The sequence below is a fragment of the Fringilla coelebs genome, assembly GCF_963513975.1.
Source record: "Fringilla coelebs genome assembly, chromosome: 20".
Classification (NCBI taxonomy): domain Eukaryota; kingdom Metazoa; phylum Chordata; class Aves; order Passeriformes; family Fringillidae; genus Fringilla; species Fringilla coelebs.
In genome coordinates, this window is record NC_140046.1 from 399,749 (window position 1) to 418,470 (window position 18,722).

The following is an 18,722-nucleotide window of genomic DNA, read 5'->3' on the forward strand; positions in this document are numbered from 1 at the left end:
TCATTCATCCTTCTACTTGCCTACAGTGCCTAGAAAATTACTTGATTACTTGATTAATTACATTCAGGAGGTTTTCCACTAAGCACTATTCAGCATGATTATCTGGTACCTCCATACTTTCATTAAAGAGACAGACAATGTCTTATCATCTTTCCTAATAGCTGGCCCATGCTGCCGTGCCAGATCTGATAAGCTCTCAAGATGATTTGGAACAGCCTTAGAACATCCAACCACTTTTAATTGGGGTCAGTGTCTTCACATCTGCAGATGCTCCTCTCACTGAGTGATCAAATCACTCCTCTGTAACCAGGGCAGGCAGTCTGTGGCACAGTGAGCGTCCCTAGGAGACAGAGAAGGTGCTCAGGCAGTGAAATTGTCCTGCTGTGCCTCTGCAACTCTGGCAGGACCACACTGGGTGGCACCACCGTGTCCCCAGCTCTGGCTCTGGTCACATCTGCTATTTGCTGGCAGAATCACTCAGGGATGCTGCTCTGAAGGCTGTGGAAAGCTGGAACTGAGTGAATGAAAGGCTCTACGAAAACTACTCTGAAACCTGGGTTTAGGTTCTTGTTTCCACAACACTCACAATTTGTTTAAACTATAAAAGTGAGCGAAGCAATTCTGGCTGAGCAGCCTGTTTTGAGTTTGTTTTCCAGTTGTCTGCAGTATTTGAGTCTCCCTCCCACAAAACTTAAGAGTTCAGATTCTGTGGGAAACTTTCCAAATTCTGGCTGGAATAACTCAGCCATTAATTCCCAACTTGCCCATCTGCCAGGTCTAGAAAATATTTCTTTAAATCCTTTAAAACATATGTCTAAACTGCTTGTTTATCTGTCAACATTGTCTCACACTATTTAATTTTAAAGCTTTACTTTTTAAACCTCTCAAGGTTGACCCTGCTCTGAAGGGGAGGAGCAGTCAGTGGGTTTGCACCACGTAAGAAGTGCCCGTGGCACCAGGTGGGCTGTGTGCCCACTGACCCCACACCGAGCTGCTCAGATTCTCCCACAGCAGCCTTTTCCCTAACCCCTGTTAAAATATTTAAAAAAGAAATTAAAATGGATTTGAAAGGAGGCTGAGGAGCTGGAGAGAGAAAATGCGATTTCCTTGTCCTTGTACCCGGCCTGCCCAGAGGGCTGATGCCCTGAGGGGAGCTCGGCTGGCACAGAATTGTTGCCACATGAGCTGGCCGCTGGCAGGAATCAGTTTATATGGAGCTTTATGGACACGAATCTCAGTTCAGACAGAGCAGTTCTCTTGGTTAAATGGCTGAGTGCTTGCAGAAGAGTGGCTGGCTCCTCCTCCACTGCTCCAGTCCCAGAGCTGGGAGCACCAGCAGAGATTTCCCCATTTACACATCGCTGTGCTTCAATACTCCTCTGCTTCCACTGCCGGGGTGTTTGATTCCACGGGAACTCCCCCAGGCTCCCACTGCCACAGCTCACCCCAGTTCCATGCCCTCACCTGGTTTTCAAAGGAAAGTTCCCAAAAAACTCCTCTAAAGCTGTCACTACATGGCCACGCACACAGAGCACATATATGGACACAAAATATGTTATTTATTGTGAATTTTGCAAAGACACATTTAAGCAACAAAATATACATTTGTGAACCTTTAGTTTATACATAACAATCTGCTACCATAGCAATAAATTAAATATACATTATTTACAACAGACATAGGTCACCAGAAACTACAAAGCACTGCCTCTCTACATCAAAAATAAACTTTGTCAGATACATTTCTCCAAGATTTATTTTCACTCTATAAACTCTCTTCACATTCTCTGCTATAAATCCGCGTTCCCTTTGCAGGACATCGGCAGTGCTACATTCATTGAAGGCGACGAAAGCATGCTGGGGCCGGGGCAGAGGCTGCAGCGGCAGCGGAGCAGCGAGAGCACAGGCGGGACCCGCAGCGGTGCCGGGCTCGGCCCTGGCTTCGGGGCGGTACCGGCACCGAGCACCTCCTGCAGCCCAGAGATCCCAGCCCCAGGCACAGCCCTTGGCGGCAGAAACATCCCTAGGCCCCTTACCTGCTGTTCTTGAGGACCCTCAAAACTCTGGGAAGAAACGGAGTTTGTGCTTAGGATGCCCTGCTTCCCTCAGAAGAAGCAATTCCATGTTGTGCTTTGGCTCTGTGGGGTTTCAAGGAGATGCAAGGACGTGCCAAGCGCTTTCCTGAAGGGAAGCCCAGCCAGGGCAGCGCTCTGCCGGCCCGGGGCAGCTGCGCACCGGCCCTGATGGAGGCGATGCCGCCGGAGGGGAAAGGCACCGGCACAAGGACTCGGAGCCAGCCGCACCAGGTGTGCAGCCGCACCTGAGCTGGCCTGAGCCGAGGGGCTGCAGCACGAGCAGGCAGGACCCGCACCCGGCACAGGGGGAGCGCCCCCAGCAACAGAGACACGGCGGGGGCTGCCCCATCACCCCCCTAAGGCGTTTCTGAGCCCCCTCTGCTCCCTCTGCCATGCCGCTTCTGAGGAGGGCAGAAGCTGTATGCATGGAAACAGTGGAATCAGAAAGGAAAATGCACTGCCCAGTAACTCTAGTGTCAGTTAAGGATCCTTTCCTTTATATATATAAATATATATATATTATACATACATATATATATATATATCTCCCTTTTATATATGTATAGAGGTGTGTCACTTATAAGCACAAAACATTTTGCAAAATATATACAGGAACGCCTCCACCCGCTGCTGGAAGCGCAGAAGTGCCCGGGATGTCACACGAGCCCTGCGGAGCCCCAAGGCCCGCGGGACGCTCCAGAGCGCTCCGGAGCAGAGCGGGGCAGCCAAGCCCAGCTGCCGGGAGGAGGCACAGCGGGTTCCAGGCCTCTGGCGAGGAGTGCTGCTGGAAATGTCCCGCAGGAGCCAAACCCCGTGCCAGAGCCCGGCCCCACCGCCGCCCCGGCGGGCTGGCCGAGAGACAAGCCCAGAGCACTGCAACTCTCCCTGAGGCTTCACACTGTTCTGCCTGTTAGTCCCATTCGAATAATTCCCAAATCAATCTAGGTCAAAAAGGAAAGCCATAGTTTCAAGTGAAAAAAAAAAAAACAAAAATAAAAGCAACAAAACAACCAAAAATGGCAAACCAGCTGACAGTAGCCACTGCATCATCTGCTGAAAGATCTCATGGAGATCAACACCCACAGGAATGACAACATCTACAGAACCGAGTGACTTCTCAGAAGAAAAAAACCCAGAGCAGACCCTGGGAGCAAGTCATTGCACCAGTCAGTGTTTCACTGCGCAGCCTCAGGAAATCAGACCAAAGCTTCTAAGAGGAGAATTGGGGATGGGTTTGAAAGTGCTACTGAAGCATCATCAGACAAGTGCTGAACAGCAAAAGTGTGTGATCCTGAGACACCTACAGCTACAGGCTGGACTGAGCACACTGCATGCTCCTCTTCCAAAGGAAACTCAAGGCTTAAACCCTATTGAAATGCAACTGGCTGGGCGCAGGAGGAAGCATCCCCATGGGAGTTACGATATTTACTCGTCCTACACAGCACTTAGGGCTGGTGAAACTGTTCCCTGCCTTTTCACAACTGTTCTCCTTCTTTAACCTGGTTCCCCCCCATCACAGCTACTGCCTACCCCCATGGATTAATTCCAGCACCTGTGTGAACTGGGTCCTAAGGCCCTCGGAGAGCACCTCCCTGCAGGACCAGGGTGAGCAGAGCACGTCCTGCTTGGCTGGGCTCATCTCTGGCTGGGGAGAGGACAGGGAGGAAAGCAGGTGGAGGTTGAATCCTATAAGCACTTGCCCCAGAGAGAGGGGAGCAGGAGCAGCCCCAGCCAAGGCAGCTGCCCAGGGCTGCTCCAGGAGCACAGCTCTGTCCCTGCCTCTGAAACCTCTGTCAGGTACTTCGTGCCTCTGGGAGCACCCACTGGGGGAAGATGGCTTTGGCACTCAAAGTCCTGTTTTCAGTAGGAATCACAAACTTGAAGAACTGTGTTCACTTGAGACTGAGAACTTGATTTCATGAGGGTGTCCAAAGGTCACAGGCTGGGGGGACAGGGGGCAATATCTCTGCAGCATCATGGCCTATCTTCCAGAAAATGGGTGAGGAAAATCTATGAGCAATGTGAAATTTATGGACAGGCTCCAGGAAACTTCACATGAAGTTCCATAAAAGAGCAAAAGGATTTCTTGGCATGTTGAGAGAGGTATTTCTGGGAAAGGGCATTATGGGAAAGTTACCTTGCAGAATCCATATTCCTTTCAGAATAACAAGAGCTTGCTCAAAAGCAGCAGGACAGACTCTGTAAGGGCTGGAGCAGCCTAATGCCTCTCTAATCACCAGAGTTTTATGCAATTGCCTGCCTGGTGATCCAAGCCATAGGGCAAAGCAGAGCCCACCAGGTAAATCCCCTCTGGTTCCAGTTCTAGTACTAAGAAAAGCTAAAGCTGTAATACAGCACAGCTTCAGGTCACCTTTCCCAGGCCTGTGCTCAGTGTCAGGCAGGGACAGAGCAGGGAGGATGAACCTGCCAAGGAGGCTGAGCTGGCTGCTGTCCCCAGCTCCCCTCCCTGGGCCAAGTCGCTCACCTGCCTCTCGTGCAAGAAACTGAGCAAGTTTGGGGCGAGGGGCTGCCTCGGCCCCGAGAGTTTTGGGGTGTAGGTAGGAGCTGGGGGGTGGCTGGAGAGACCCTGCAGACTCCACTCCAGGGAGAGCTGCCCAGGACCCCCCCAGGGAGGTTTTGCCCCATGGTCCCCAGAGAAGAGCAACAGCAAACGGTGGAGGGCAAACTGCCCCAGAGCTACTAACACCTAACTTTGGCCTGACCCCCACCCTGCAAAAAACAAACAAAAACCCCTGTTTCCCCATTGATAACTGCAAATAAAGCATGGAGGGACCTGAACTACGCGGAGGTCTCTCCTGCTGCCCCTCTGCCCCAAAGGAGCTGCCAGACAATGCAGGGACGGGGGGATGGACGGTGCCCACCAGCTGCAGCACACTGGGCAAGCACAGGGTGACCCAGGAGGGGACCTGGCCTGGCCACGCGTGTGCAGCACAGGCAGGGACACGTCCCCCCTGCAGGCAGAGCAGGGCACAAGGTGTGTGCTGCACAGGGGGACAGAGAAGGTGAGAAGGTGGCTGGTCCCTGCCAGGACAGGACTGCAGCAAGGTGAGAGCTCTTTTCTGGTGTGGCGGGCGAGGGCACCTCGCTGCCCATGGCCGGGGCGGGCGTGGTCCCGTGGGGGGGTTGAAGATTTTTCCCTTTGTTGAAACATTCTGTGCAAAGAAGAGAAGGATGAAAGTCAGGAGCGTGGAAGGAGAACATTCCCACCCCTGAGGTGCTGGCTATGAAGCACCTGTCCCAGGGAGGGAGCTAAAGCCACGGCAAAGCCCTTCCCCAAAAACACCAGGCCACCAATCACTCCCAGGTTGTGGGAGAAGGAAACCCAGTGATTGGGTGAAAATCCCAGCTTTTTGAGACCCATGCTTTCAGAAATATAACTGTCTTTCATTTCAAGTTCAATGATCTCTTCTGCTCTGTTTGGATCTTCCTAATGACACCCTTAATTTCATGGAACAGAAGGAACCCAGCTAAATCCTACTGAGTTCCCTTTACCTCTACCCAAGAAATCGTGTATCTTCTGTTTCCCCTTGGATTTTTGGAATGGGTGAGGGCCTGCATTGCCTTTCCACCCCAGTGCCCAGAGCACAGCACAGCAAACCTGGAGATGGGCACCAGTGTTTGACAGAGGTTAACAGGGAAAAATGCAACCTGCTGGGCTGGGGCGCCTGACCTGGGAGCAGGTGCAGGAGCACGGTGCTGCAGAAAGCAGCAGCAGCACTGGTGGGTGCAGACTGCCATGGATCCTGCCCTTTCCCTCCCTCGCCTACAGCAGCACCCAAGGTGCTCTAAGGCACAGGATGGATTCCATAAGCAATAACAAGCAGAGTGAGCAGCTGTGGTTGGCTGAACGCAGCTGGCCCCCAAACAGCCTTTTTGCACAAAACAAAACACACCGACACTCACCTGTGACAAGTTCATGACTTCCTCCTGCTAGTGGCTCTATGTGAAAGAACAGAACATGGGGTGGGTTGCAAAGGGGCAAGAAATCACAAAATCCCTTCCCTTTTCTCCCTCATGGGCCCAGAGCCACCCCCAGAGCCCAGACCCCCCCTGCCAGGCAGGGAGGATGCAGCTGACAGCATCCCACCAGTGAGAGCCCTGGCACCCACCAAGCTGGAGCTGCCATGGCTGAGCTTGTCAAAGCGAAACTTCAGGTTGGACCTTGGAGAATTTCTGTTCTTTAGATCTGCTGGAGGGAGAGGACACACAAAGAAAAAAAATAATAAACTGTGAACAAAAATATTTGCTGTAGTACTGGCTGCATTCGCCCAGCAAGGCACTTTAATAGGCTGTCAGGAGTGCTACCAATATTTAGTCTACCTCGGCTGAATGTTTGGCAAAAGCTGTACATTAAGTGTTTGCAATGGAACAAATTGAGGCTTAATTACATTTCACAGTCTTTCTCCTGGAAATGCCACTGAAAAGGCCACAAGGAATGACTGATCCATATAATGTATGGGTGGATTTTCATGTTCTTGGCAGGAAAAATACAAAATAAACACTTCAAGCATTAAAAGGGGCTGGTTTAAGGGTTCAAGAAATCACTAAGGAAGTAAGGAGGAGGACCTGTGGAGTGCTGAGACACAAAAAGCCTGCCTGCACTCCATGGTCCCATTTTGCCTGCAACACTCCCAGTTACAGAGCTGTTTGGGTCTATTTGTGCTTCCTGGCTGTTTCAAAAACAGCTCCTCAGCTGACAGTGCATCTCCACGTGGCTGCTGGTGCCTTGTGGCAGGCTCTCTGTGGCTCAAGGAACCAGAGCCGTGGGGATTTGTGGGCGAGGGGTGACTGTGGCCATCCCCCATCTCGCTGCACCGTCACCACAGGACGGGCCAGCAAAGAGCTCTTCCTGCCTGTTTGGCCCTCTTGGGCTGCACCTCATTGTGCAAACCATCCAACTGAAATGGATGGAGGTGGTGAGCAGGTTGGCAGGAGAGGAATGGAGCCAAGACCACAGGAAGCTGACTGTTGATTAAGTAATTGTGAGTCATGGCTGAGCCTCTGGAGGCAGAGTTTCCACGACTACTGCACATGCCTGTCAGGGGACACAGAGGGAACAAAGCCACAGCAAGAGCCACCTCTGCCCTCTAATTGAGAAAGGAAACAAATTCCCCATGGAAGTAACTCCAGCACATGGGGCCATCTCTGCAGATGAGCCCTGTCAGGATGGGGCTGCCCCACACCCCGTGGGTGCCTGTCCTGCCAGGGCGAGCACAGCTGCTGCTGCACCCTGGGATCCGGCAGGGCTGGGAGGGGGCTTCTCCATCCCAACCCCCTACCACAGGAACCCAGGGGCTTTGCCTTTGGGCAGTTCCAGAGCCGGTGCCTGCTGCCTGTGACCCACCTGTGGGGCTCCTGCTCATGATGACAGGGGTGGCCGTGGCCGCCGCGCCGGGGCTCTCGCTGCCGGGCGAAGCGCTGTACACAAACACGTCCTGCTTGAACGGCGACGCGGTGGAGGGCTGGCTTCCCTGCTCACACAGACAGGACACAGCTTTTCCTGCAGTCAGGCCTTCCCCACACCCTGCCAATGCCCCACTGCACCCGTGCCCGCTGCAACTACTGGCCTGGGCAGAGCAAGCAGTGCCCAGGGCATTCCAAGGCTCACTGGGGTGCCACAGAATTACAGAATGGTTTGGGTTCTCGGTTTGGAAGGGACCTTAAAGACCATCTAATCAGACCTTCCCTGCCATGGGCAGCAGCTCCTTCCACTGGACCAGGTCACTCCCAGCCCTGTCCAATCTGGCCTTAGACACCTCCAGCGATGGGACAGCCACAACACCCCGAAGTCCCACCAGGCACACCAACCCTCCTCCTCCCCACAGCCAGAGATGGGTTGAGCCTCTCCACCAGCAGTGAGGAGGCGCCTGGGGGCTGGCAGGCACTCGTGCCCCTCAGAGCCCGGAGGTCTGGCGGCAGCAGGGCGCAGAGGCGAGTGGGCAGCGTGGCACAGGGAGGGTTTGGTACCTACCACGCTGTCGTACTCCTCCAGGGTCTCGCTCTCCCCCGCCGTGCTGCTGAAGCTGCTGGTGCTGGAGGAGGAACGGGAGATGTTCGACCGCCCGTTCTCTTTCAGCTTGATAAAAGGCCTAGAGAGAGGCGGAACGGAAGGAAGGGCGCGTGGCTGTCACCAGGGAAGCGTGTCCCTTGGACTGTGACGGGGGACAGGCCCTCCTGCGCACCCCCGGAGCAGAGTGCTGCCGTAGGAATGAACCTTTTGGGGCGCTTCAGCACATAACCACTTCCAAAGGCGTGGGACAGGGCATTGGGCGGGTGCCCAGCAGGAACACCTAGGTGGAGCTGACTTCGCCTTGGCAGGGAGGAAGAGGCACAACAGCCTTCCGTGTCCTGAGGATTCGGGCAACCTCGGTCAAACGCTGCTCCTTGCTCTTCTTTGTAAAGGCCAAAAAGGAGCTGGGCTCAAGAATCACCAGATTCTTTTCTCCCTTAATATCAAACTTATTTACAGTAAAATTTAGATACGGTTTTGTTTGACAAATTCCTAGATGTCTGCTGAGCTGTGGTGGAAGGAGGATGGGCTCCTCCTGGCTCACCTGTCTTTGTTGGGGCATATTTCAGGGGAGCTGGGGTTGGATGAGGTTTCAGATTTCATCTCTTGGGAAGAATGTCCCAAATCTGTTGTCTTCTGGGCTCCAGAAACACTGTCGCTGAGGGCACAAAGACAGCTTGCATGAGTTATACAAGAGACTCAAAAAGGATGGTCAAATTGTACTACCTGACACCAACTATAAGCTGTGAGAGCGGCAGAGGCTCTGAAGGCACCAGCACAAACTCACCACCTCGTCCTGCTCTCCGCCTGGCTCTCCGACGTCGTGTGCAGGCGAGGGAACAGCCCTGAGCGGCGCTTGATGGGGCTCCTGGACTGGTTCTTGGCAGCCACAGCTGGGACAGGGGGCTGGGAGCAGAGAACAATCTGGGTTTGAGAGCCTGTGGGGCTGTGGAGGGGCGGGAGGAGGAAGGGACACGAGGACAGGCTCACCGAGAAGGTGGTCTTGGTCACCTCGCCACTGTTGTGGGCAATGCCCCCACTGAGGCTGCCCGGGATGCCACTGCCATGGTGCTTCTTCTGGCTGCCCACCATGGTCTCCATGGAGTGGCTGCGCACCCGGATGGCTCTCTGTGGCAGAGGGGACAGGGGACAGCAGGTCATCACCAGTGGGGTGCTGTTCCCAGAACTCCTCCCCAGCTTCAGGTCTTCCCCAGGCACAAGGGAGAGCAACCTGTCTATGCTTCCCTGAGAGCAAGCACACCCCAACAGCAGCACGACTCGTGACAGCAGCCCTGGCAGGTGCAGCTGAGCATGGGCTGCCCTTGGGGAGCCCCACAGCCACCACAGGATCAGATTTTCCCCTCATTGCTCTGTGATACCAAGGACTCCATCTCTGGGACCAGGAGACAGAGACACAAGCCCCAAGCCCTGCCTCCTGCCTGGCCAACCTCCCAGACCCTTCATCAGGAATGGGGACCACAGCCAAGCCATAAGCCATGTTTGTTTGCACACCCTCCACAATTCTGCCTGGACTCAGAGAGGACAGATCCTCTCCTGCCTTTCTTGCACCTCTCCTGCACCTCTCCAGCCTGTCCCAAAACAGCCCCTGAGCTGAAGGCTTCACAGCCACATAAAAGTGCTTCAGTTCTTCAGCAAGTTACTGCTTGAGAATACATTTAGCCTGAACCCCTGCTCCCTGCCATGGCTTCTGGTTTGGTCTGTCCACCTCTGGAAGGGACTGGAGGTGAGCTGTGCAGCACTGGCCCCACGGCAGCCACAGGCTCTCCCTGCTCCCGTGGATCTTCATTTCTCCACGTCCCTTCCCTTACTCTTCACATCAGCAACCTTCTCTGTTCTCCTCTCAGCTATTCCCTCAGCCATGGCTCCTCCAGCCCCTGAATCCCAGCCCAGGCTAAAGGCTAAATGAGCCATGGCAGGCCAACTTCCTGAGGGTGCCAGCACTGCATCTGCAGCATGCAGGCTGTTTGGTGCTGGCTTTGGGGGTGATGGAGCCACAGGTGGACCTGTACCAGGGTAAGAGGAAGCTGCAGCCCTGAGCTCTCACCGAGCCTGCAGTGCTGATGACCACAGCCCCAACAGCCCCTCCTGCCCAGCCAATAATGAACATCAAGCAAGAGTCCATCAGACTGAATTTATTTGGGTCAGCAGCATTGATATATAAATAGAAGTTGTTCTTAGGTAAAAGTGATCAATTGCTTTGCTGCAAAGCAGCAGCCACAGGCACTCACACTCTGCAGGCTCCTGTCCAGGGCTGTGGAACTCTCTGGGGTTCCCCAACACCCCAGCCCTGAGGAGTGGCTCCTTTCCCCAGAGAAGAGGCAAAGGCACCTCTCACTCACTCAGAGCCCAGCAGAACTGCGCTCTTCTCACCTCTGAGAACTGGTCCCCCGGTCACCTGGCCAAGGGGGTGATCTGTAGGCTGGGTTGTAGGTGCAAGGCAGCGAGCAAAAAGATATGGTGGGGACCAGGGGTGAGCCCTGCAGCCCTCCTTTACGGTGGGGACCAGGGGTGAGCCCTGCAGCCCTCCTTTACGGTGGGGACCAGGTGTGAGCCCTGCAGCCCTCCTTTACCGTGGGGACCAGGTGTGAGCCCTGCAGCCCTCCTTTACGGTGGGGACCAGGTGTGAGCCCTGCAGCCCTCCTTTACGGTGGGGACCAGGGGTGAGCCCTGCAGCCCTCCTTCACCGTGGGGACCAGGGGTGAGCCCTGCAGTCCTCCTTCACCGTGTGTCCTCCCCGTCACTCCCAGAGCGCGCGGTGCAGGATGTACGCCAGCAGGCAGCCCAGCAGCGCGGGCCCGAGGTGCCCCACACGGACCATGGGGCTCACCTCCCACCCCAGCGCTCCCTGCAATGCCAAGAGAGCACGGTGTGTCTCTCACATACACAAAGTGTGCCAGAACATCACTGCTTAACCTCAGCGTTGAGCCCTGCCGTGAAGGCTGCGATGTGTGACTGACTGCACAGCAGTGCCCTTCCTACACGTCTCACACTGGAACAGGACACATCTGAGCCTCCGCAGAGGGGTCTGGGGAGCTGTGCACCCCTCCTCCCCAGCCTCATCCTCCAGGTACCCATTCACCAGTCTCACTTCTCTGCACTACAGAAACAGCCATGCCTGAGATAGCCATGCCAGCAGGCACAGCCGGGACAGGCCCCTGCCCAGACAGTGCCAGCCAGCACCAGCCCCCTCCGTGCTGCAGGGCAGCTGCACCACAGACACCCGGCCATGGCTCATACCCTCACACTCAGGTGCTGCCTCTCCATCTCGAGGGCTGTCCCTGCTGCTCAGCCAGTCACTGTCCCTACTGCCAATGGCTGCTCAGAGTTTCTCCACAGCACTTTACCCATTCCTTTTCCTCCAGCCCACATCACCTGCTTTCCCTCCCACTCACCCAGTCCCCTGGCATACTCAGCACCACTTCCCCACTCCACACCCAGCACATTCTTTCTATCTTCTGTTTTAAGCACAATGACCACCACCCCCACCCGCTTGCTGTGGCAGCTGCCCAAGGCACCCCCCCTGACCCCCTGGCAAGGGCAGGGCTTTACCTTAAAAGACTCCAGGAAGCCTCCATGACCCCCATTCTCCAGCTTGTCCTCCTCGGGCCCCAGCCCCAGCATGGTCTGTGTGTGCCCGTGCAGCTCGTCGTGGAGGTTGTCCAGCAGGGCAGCCCGTGTCCGGTCCTGCGGGAGAGCCACGGCTCAGCCCGGGCTCCAGGGAGGAGCAGTGGATCCACGGCTCAGCCCGGGCTCCAGGGAGAGCAGTGAATCCACGGCTCAGCCCGGGCTCCAGGGAGGAGCAGTGAATCCACGGCTCAGCCCGGGCTCCAGGGAGGAGCAGTGGCTCCACGGCTCAGCCCGGGCTCCAGGGAGGAGCAGTGGCTCCACGGCTCAGCCCGTCTCTCCTCGAGGGCAGAGCCGCCCCACGGTCACCACGCTCTCGTCCCTGCGAGCACTGACCCAGCTCAGCAGGGAAAGGCGGCTTTGGGGAGGGTGGGACAACTCCCCAGAGCTGCTCCAGGCAGGGGCACGTGGCCAGCGTTACCTCCAGCTTGGCAAACTTGTCAGACTTGCAGCAGGCGTTCTCGGCATTGATGAGCTTGGTCAGCAGGAACTCCCGGAACTCAGGGCTCTGCAGGGACAGAACCAAGGCAGAAAACACCCATCATTTTAGGACTCTCTGTATCTCTGGTAGCACAGCTGTACCAACCCAAAACCCAAGCTCACAGCACCTGGCAGTGCCTCCGGGTGTGGAAGCATTGGTGGAAAACCCCAGGTGGGTTTGAGGTGCTCGCCTGCACCGACACAGCGCCTCAGCGCCAGAGCTGCTGCTGCCGCCTTGCTCACATAATACCATGCAGTGGTGCATGGCCACTCAGTGGTGCATGGCCACCATAAACACCGGGGGCCTCCACGGAAACCAGAATTAATGCAGGTCAGTTCCAGAAGTTCCCCAAGCCGGTGTGCTTGGAAGCACCTCGGACACGCACATCTACATTTCTCCAGTTTGGAACATGCTTCCCTCCCAGCCCCTACCTTCTGGAACACCGGTGGGCTCGGCAGGGGTGGGCCAAAGGAGGGAACATCTTCCCGGGCTGTGACTGACACCTGAGGAGTCAAGAGACACGTTATTCCCAGGGGTGCAGCAGGATAACAGGGTTTATTCCACCTACAGGCAGGTGATATGTCATACTGTTCCAAGATACATTCAAATGCTGAGGATCATCAAAACTCTTTACCAAATGAGTTGTTTCACAAACATATATTTTATGTATTGCTGTCTGTATACACACACATTATGTCACAGTGCATACATAACACATCTATGTGCACACGTGTGTGTGCTCGGCACACAGGTACAAGCCTCCACCGGGCCTAACACTGCATCACTGAGCACAGGGTAAGTGCCCTGGGCAACCTGTGCCAGGGCCTCACCACCCTCACGGGGAAGAATTTCCTCCTAATCTCTACTCCAACCCTACCTTTGCAAGTGGGAAGCCATTCCCCCTTGTCCTGCCTCTCCATGCCCCTGTCAAAAGATGCTGAAGCAAAACTGGGTGGGTGACACTGCCCTCACCTTGTACGCCGTGTTATCTGCCTCGGGGTTCTCCACCTGCACCACGATGTAGGCGTGCAGGAAGTTGGAGGCAATCATGTCTGGCACAAATGGTGTGTTCTCCTCTTGGAAGATGATTGCCACAATGTCGTTGCCAATGTGCCTCTTCCTCTGGAGCTAGACCGGAAGGGAGAGCACTGGGTCGGTACAAGCAGGCAGCTCTGCTCCTGCAGGAGCAAGTGCCAGTCCCGTGCCGGGGTGCCAAGCAGCCACGTCCCCACAGGGGACAGGCTCAGCAGGGCCCACAGCACCGGGCAGGGCAGCTCAGTGCATCCCCACTCAGACCCCTCTGTGCAAGCAACCGCGTCTCTCTTACTTGTTGTGTGTCTCCTTCGGTAAAAGGCAGCTTTGTAGAGACATGAAACATTATCTCCCTGTCCCTGAACACCGTGTACACAGACTCCGCTCCCGTCTGCCCGTGGCTGACATCCAGGCCTCCTCGAAAACTGGAGATCAAGGGAAAGGCGGAGAGAAACGAAGAGATGTTAATTGAAAGCTTCACAGAGAGCACCAGCGGCTGTCAGGGGACAGGCTGATGAACAGCCCAGCTCATTTATCTTTATCTAGCAGCAAGCAAATGGGAAAGAACAAACCGTGCGTCATGTGTTGTAACCAGCCATCGCTGTCACCAGCCTGAAATACAGGGTGCACATAAGGCAGAGCTGGCCAGCCAGGGCTGACCACAGCCATGGGCATGAGCCGTGGCCTCACCATCCCTCAGCAGCAGTGGGGGTCTCTGCCTGCACTGTGGCTGCTGCGGGGACGGCCCTGGAGGCACCCGCAGCTGAGCCGCGACACCGGGCACAGCATATTTCCACAGACTGCCTTCCTTCTATGGCTGAATATAGCCAGACTTTATCACAACCTCAAAGCTGCAGGAAAAGAAATTTTTCTCTCTTGGCAGCTCCAATTTTTTTTTTTAACTCCCCCAGCTTTGAGAAACAAGCCAAAACTATATTTGCTTCTGCTCTGCACATCCCGCTCATGAGCGAGATGACTTCTGTTCTCACACGTAGATATTTTTACATATGACACGGTCTCTTGTTAATATATTTGTAAAATCATCCTTTTTATTTAACTTACCCTTTGAAGTCCTGGAGAGTTATGGTGTCTCCCAGAAAACTTAAGAAGTTCTTGAAGGCAGTGCTCTCTTCATTATTGCCAAACAGCTCCTCCTCTTGGGTCTGCAAAACACAAGGTGCACCTGCTGACAGCCCCAATTTCCCTGCCAGCCCAATTCCCTGCCACCTCCAGCTCCATCCACAGGGCCCCTGGGGTCTGACCAGCACCTTGTTCCATGGTGTCCTGCACAGGCTGCTCCCCACCTCTGCTCCCCAGCTGGCACCACCACTTTGCCCCCCAGCCACCAGCACCATCCATGGGCTGCACAGCCCGCTCAGCGCCCAGGACAGCCTAGGGCAAAGCTGCTGAGAGCCTCCTCTGAGCCCCAGCAAGGATAATATCCAGGAAATACCAAACCAGAAGTGAATCCTCTGTTGAAAAATCCCTAATCGTCTCCTGCTTGCTCTATTTCAAAACAATGAGACCCTAATTATGGCCTTGCATGAGTCACTCAATCCAACCCAAATGCAATATATAGAGTGCCTGTCAGAGTAATTCTCAGTGAGTTCTGAGGCTGAGTTCTGCACTCACCACCCAGAGTCCCCCTGCTAATGACAGCATTTTCAGCAAGCGCCTTTCTTCAGAGCCCACAGTCCCTCCAGACAAACGAAGCTGTTTAGCTGTCTAAACATATATCTGATTAAAATACCACGCCTGCTAAAATCCATTTTCACATCCGCTTTTCCCTACAGCAGCTTGTGGGCTGATTTCCATACTGAGACTTTTCAGTCACATAATTTTTTAATGAGTGGGGAAAACATCCGAGCAATGAGAAACACGGTCAGTGAGGACACCCAGTGCCACGAGGTGCTGCACACGGCAGAATTAAGGTCAGAGTTGAGCCTGTGCTCGTGAAATGTGGATCTCTGGTGCACAGGGACACGGTCCATGAAAGCAGCATGGGGACAACTCACCTGCCTGAACTTCTGATAAATCACACCAAACTTGAACGTGTTGTTGACCTCATGCTCATCATATGACACTATCATCTGGGATGCCTGCAGGAAAGCAAAATGCCACTTGTTTTATCTGGTGGTTCAAAATGTGATGGCCAAAAGATCCATGGTGAGGGGTGAGGAGAGCCCACCAGAGCTGCAGCAGGGTACAACAACAGCTGGGCAGCACTGGGGAAGTGGAAGGGGGAGAGAAGCCAAATTCCCACATAATTAGGCTAAAAGTTTCCAACAGTGGCCCTGGGTGTGGTTCTCAGTATCCCTGCAGAACACACAATCAACTTGGGCAAGTTGCCTCACCTTGGGGTAGAGAACCGGGTTAAACTTCAGCCCAGAGGCATCGTCACAGAAGGCCTGTGGGCAAGGGGAAAGAGCAGTCAGTGCCAGCTCCTTGGCCAAAACTTCAGCCATCAATGTCTTATAAAGAAGCCAAATACAGCCTCCAATAGCAGGAGCTCCCCACTTCACATCCACCACTGGGATGCCCCATGGCCTGGCTGGCCACAACTGAGGATGCAGCAAGCCAAGTCCCAGGTCCCTCCATGTCAAATGAGTGCAGCTTTCTCTCCTTGCAGGAAACCAACAGCAGGGCAAGCACACAGCACCACCCAAGTGCCCCCTGACCTGAGAGCCCAGGCACTGCTGCCCAACGCATCCCAGCACTGGCACAGGCACAGGCTGCACGAGTTCCAGCCAGGCCAGGCAATTCACCTTTGCAATCTGGGGGATGCTCGGCAGTTTGCTGAACCCTGCCAATGGAATCCTTTCATGCAATGTCTTCACTTTGGACCTAGCAAAGAAACAACAAGCAGACAGATGTCAGAGAGTGTCTACAGCAAAGCAACACCCACTGTTGGGAAACACAGTTGTGCTGCATTTGTTGGGCCTGGTTAGTGAGCAAAGGCTCTATTTGTCTTCTCATCTCTTAAAATATTCATAGTTCAAGGGAAATGACACAATGGTTCAGACATGCTGGGTCCTGTCAGCTTATGGAGGGATGGTGAGAGAAGTGACTGGTGTTATCCCAGGGAGGATTAAACCCACAGAGGTTTATGTTCAGTTCCAGCAGGTTTAGTGACAGATCAAAGTCTCATGTTCATTATCAGGTTTAGGCAGTCCCAGCACAGAAACACAGGGATGCTGCCACTGCCTCCCATCCCACCCAGACCCCCTTCATATGCTGCCAGTCCAGCCCAAGCACTTGCAGTAGAAACAGAACCAGGGACACCCAAAGAGAGAATATTTTGTGAAACAAAGATTTTTTTTTTCTGTACCTGAGTATAACCCTTAAATATTCTGTGCCATCTGTCTCCTCACATTTAACAGAAAGGATCAGATTTCCAAGGCTGCTGGCTGTACAGTAGAAATTTAAATGATCCTAAAAATAGAAAACTGCACGTTAGCAGCCGGGAAGCAACTCGCCGATGGCAAGGACACTGCCTGGACACTCACCTGCTACCCAGCACCCTCCCATCACTCACCCTGCACCCCCTGCCCAGGAGCAGGGCTGTGAGCAAGGGAGCAGGGGCTGCCACACTGGCCCCCATGTCTGGCTGAGCCCCGGGTGCCAGGGGCAGGAGGCTCAGAGCCAACACCCCCACTGGTGTCACAGGAGACCTGTGCCTGTGGGGCCAGGGGCAAAGGCCACAAGTGTGGCCATCACTGCCATGCTGGGAACCCACCAGTGCTCCATTCCCTGCAAACAGGGAAATTGTAAAACTTGCCCATTTTGCTCTCAGCTGGAGAGTTTTCTTAGTCAAAGGTGTGCAACGTTGAACCCCGTGGGGGGAAGAACCCACCTTCCCCAGGAAATGCTTGCGGTAGGCTCTAGCCTCTCCCTTGCACTCCAGCTTGTAGCCATAGGTGCTGGGGCTGAGGTTTTCCTCCTCCTCCTCACAGATGCTGCTGTCAGATGAGGTGGGTGTGCCAAGGTTTTCTGGGTCTTCTATCCAGTATCCCCCAAACTGGGGCAGGATGATCAGCGGGTATGGGCTACCCTTCTCCAGGATCTGCAGAGACACGTGCCAGGAGGGGTCAGGCAGGATAGGGGCGTGGATGTGGGATGCAGAGCTCATTGTTCCATGTTTTGCCCCCCTACTACAGCAGACCCCAGCCCTGGCACCAGGAAGGACAAGTCCAGCCCCTCTCTGAAACCTCTCCTCTGTCACAGAAGAGGGCACATGCTACTGAGGAAAAGCCAAAAACACAAAGGTAGGGAGGAAGAACATGCTTTGTGTAGCTCCTCTCAAAAACAGAATCTCCACCAATTCCTCTGCCATCAGCAATTTTGGAAAGGCATTCACCAGAAAGTGTTCAGGGGGTTCAGGGCACCCACCTCATCGATGCTGGGGTATGGGATGTAGTCTTCCTGGAAAAAGGAACCAAAACATCATCTATGACCATCTGCTCCCCACCAGCTGTCCCCAGCCCTGCCCACCCAACCTAGGGAGTGCCTCCAGCACCTGCTGGTCCCTCGCAGGAAGGCACCAATGCAGGCCAAGTCCTGCCTCAAGGGAGTTCCTCTACTGGAGCAACTTCCCAGTGCAGTGGCAAACCCCAAGCCTTTTGCACAGCTGGAAGCTGAAATGCACTGGTCTGGACACAAAGCTGGATTAGGGATTTACAGGCAAAATGCTCCCATCTCTGAAATTCAATCAGTGCCTTGTTTTTAGATAACATCTAAATCCTTCCCAGCCCTTTGAGTGACTGCCTTTGACAATCACAATAAACCTCTGAGATGGGGGGACACTTGAAGAGATCCCCTCAAGAAACAAAAATCAACTAACCTTGTGTTTTTGGCTTCCAGACCTCTGTTCTTCCAGTTTTGGTGCCTGTTTGGAACAAAATGAGTGCATCAAACAATTTAGATGCTTTTATCCACACAGGGGGTCAGTCCACCAACATGAGGGTATTTTGCTACACAGAGATCACTCCAACCCAAGTGGCTGGAAGGTGAGGTCTGTTCCTGGGACAGGCCCTCTGCCCTCACGGGCTGTGCTGGGACAAACATCCCGAGTTACTGGCATGCACACTGCTGCTCACCTGCATTTTTTCCAGCATTTCGAAGAATTCTGCCGACTGAAAAGAAAAGAAGGAAATCTATTGTTCAATTAAAGCAGACGCAAGGCAAGCCAGTCCAAGCCACATGACAGCAGGGACACTGGACCCCCACCCCGAGCACTTGTCCTGCTCCCTGAATGTGACCAGGCAGCTGTGACACCGAGATTCCCATCCAGCCCCACCTGGAGCTCAGCGTAATTGCTGCAGCTGCCCTTGTCAGAAGCCCTCGACCCCCAAAAATGCCAAGCTTTGAGCACATTTGATCAGGGGTCTTGAATAATACATTTTCTTAATGACAGCAGCATTGCCTGCGGCGCTGGGTTGCCCAGTGCAGGGTTAATCCC

At 54.3% G+C, this 18,722-nt stretch overlaps 1 protein-coding gene across 21 annotated transcripts in view; it reads right to left on the reverse strand.

Annotated features, from left to right (window-relative positions):
* Window positions 1-1,575: 1,575 nt before the first annotated feature.
* RAP1GAP2 (RAP1 GTPase activating protein 2) overlaps window positions 1,576-18,722 on the reverse strand; it is a gene marked incomplete at its 5' end in the record, with an annotated part of 52,612 nt that continues 35,465 nt past the window's right edge. For 13 of the 21 annotated variants that reach the window (XM_084219226.1, XM_084219210.1, XM_084219211.1 and 10 more), the window contains 22 exons: window positions 1,576-5,248; window positions 6,000-6,035; window positions 6,206-6,285; window positions 7,441-7,570; window positions 8,068-8,185; window positions 8,651-8,764; window positions 8,894-9,012; window positions 9,097-9,234; window positions 11,677-11,811; window positions 12,173-12,259; window positions 12,664-12,735; window positions 13,205-13,360; window positions 13,560-13,689; window positions 14,327-14,427; window positions 15,280-15,363; window positions 15,619-15,672; window positions 16,030-16,108; window positions 16,593-16,696; window positions 17,118-17,327; window positions 17,654-17,686; window positions 18,105-18,149; window positions 18,361-18,396. In XM_084219226.1, coding sequence (XP_084075352.1) covers window positions 6,027-6,035; window positions 6,206-6,285; window positions 7,441-7,570; window positions 8,068-8,185; window positions 8,651-8,764; window positions 8,894-9,012; window positions 9,097-9,234; window positions 11,677-11,811; window positions 12,173-12,259; window positions 12,664-12,735; window positions 13,205-13,360; window positions 13,560-13,689; window positions 14,327-14,427; window positions 15,280-15,363; window positions 15,619-15,672; window positions 16,030-16,108; window positions 16,593-16,696; window positions 17,118-17,327; window positions 17,654-17,686; window positions 18,105-18,149; window positions 18,361-18,396 — 2,034 coding nt within the window. In that variant the 3' untranslated portion in view covers window positions 1,576-5,248; window positions 6,000-6,026. Of the gene's footprint in view, window positions 5,249-5,999; window positions 6,036-6,205; window positions 6,286-7,440; window positions 7,571-8,067; window positions 8,186-8,650; window positions 8,765-8,893; window positions 9,013-9,096; window positions 9,235-11,676; window positions 11,812-12,172; window positions 12,260-12,663; window positions 12,736-13,204; window positions 13,361-13,559; window positions 13,690-14,326; window positions 14,428-15,279; window positions 15,364-15,618; window positions 15,673-16,029; window positions 16,109-16,592; window positions 16,697-17,117; window positions 17,328-17,653; window positions 17,687-18,104; window positions 18,150-18,360; window positions 18,397-18,560; window positions 18,634-18,722 lie in introns of those variants that run through there. The other 8 variants (XM_084219225.1, XM_084219212.1, XM_084219230.1 and 5 more) reach the window with 6 other exon arrangements.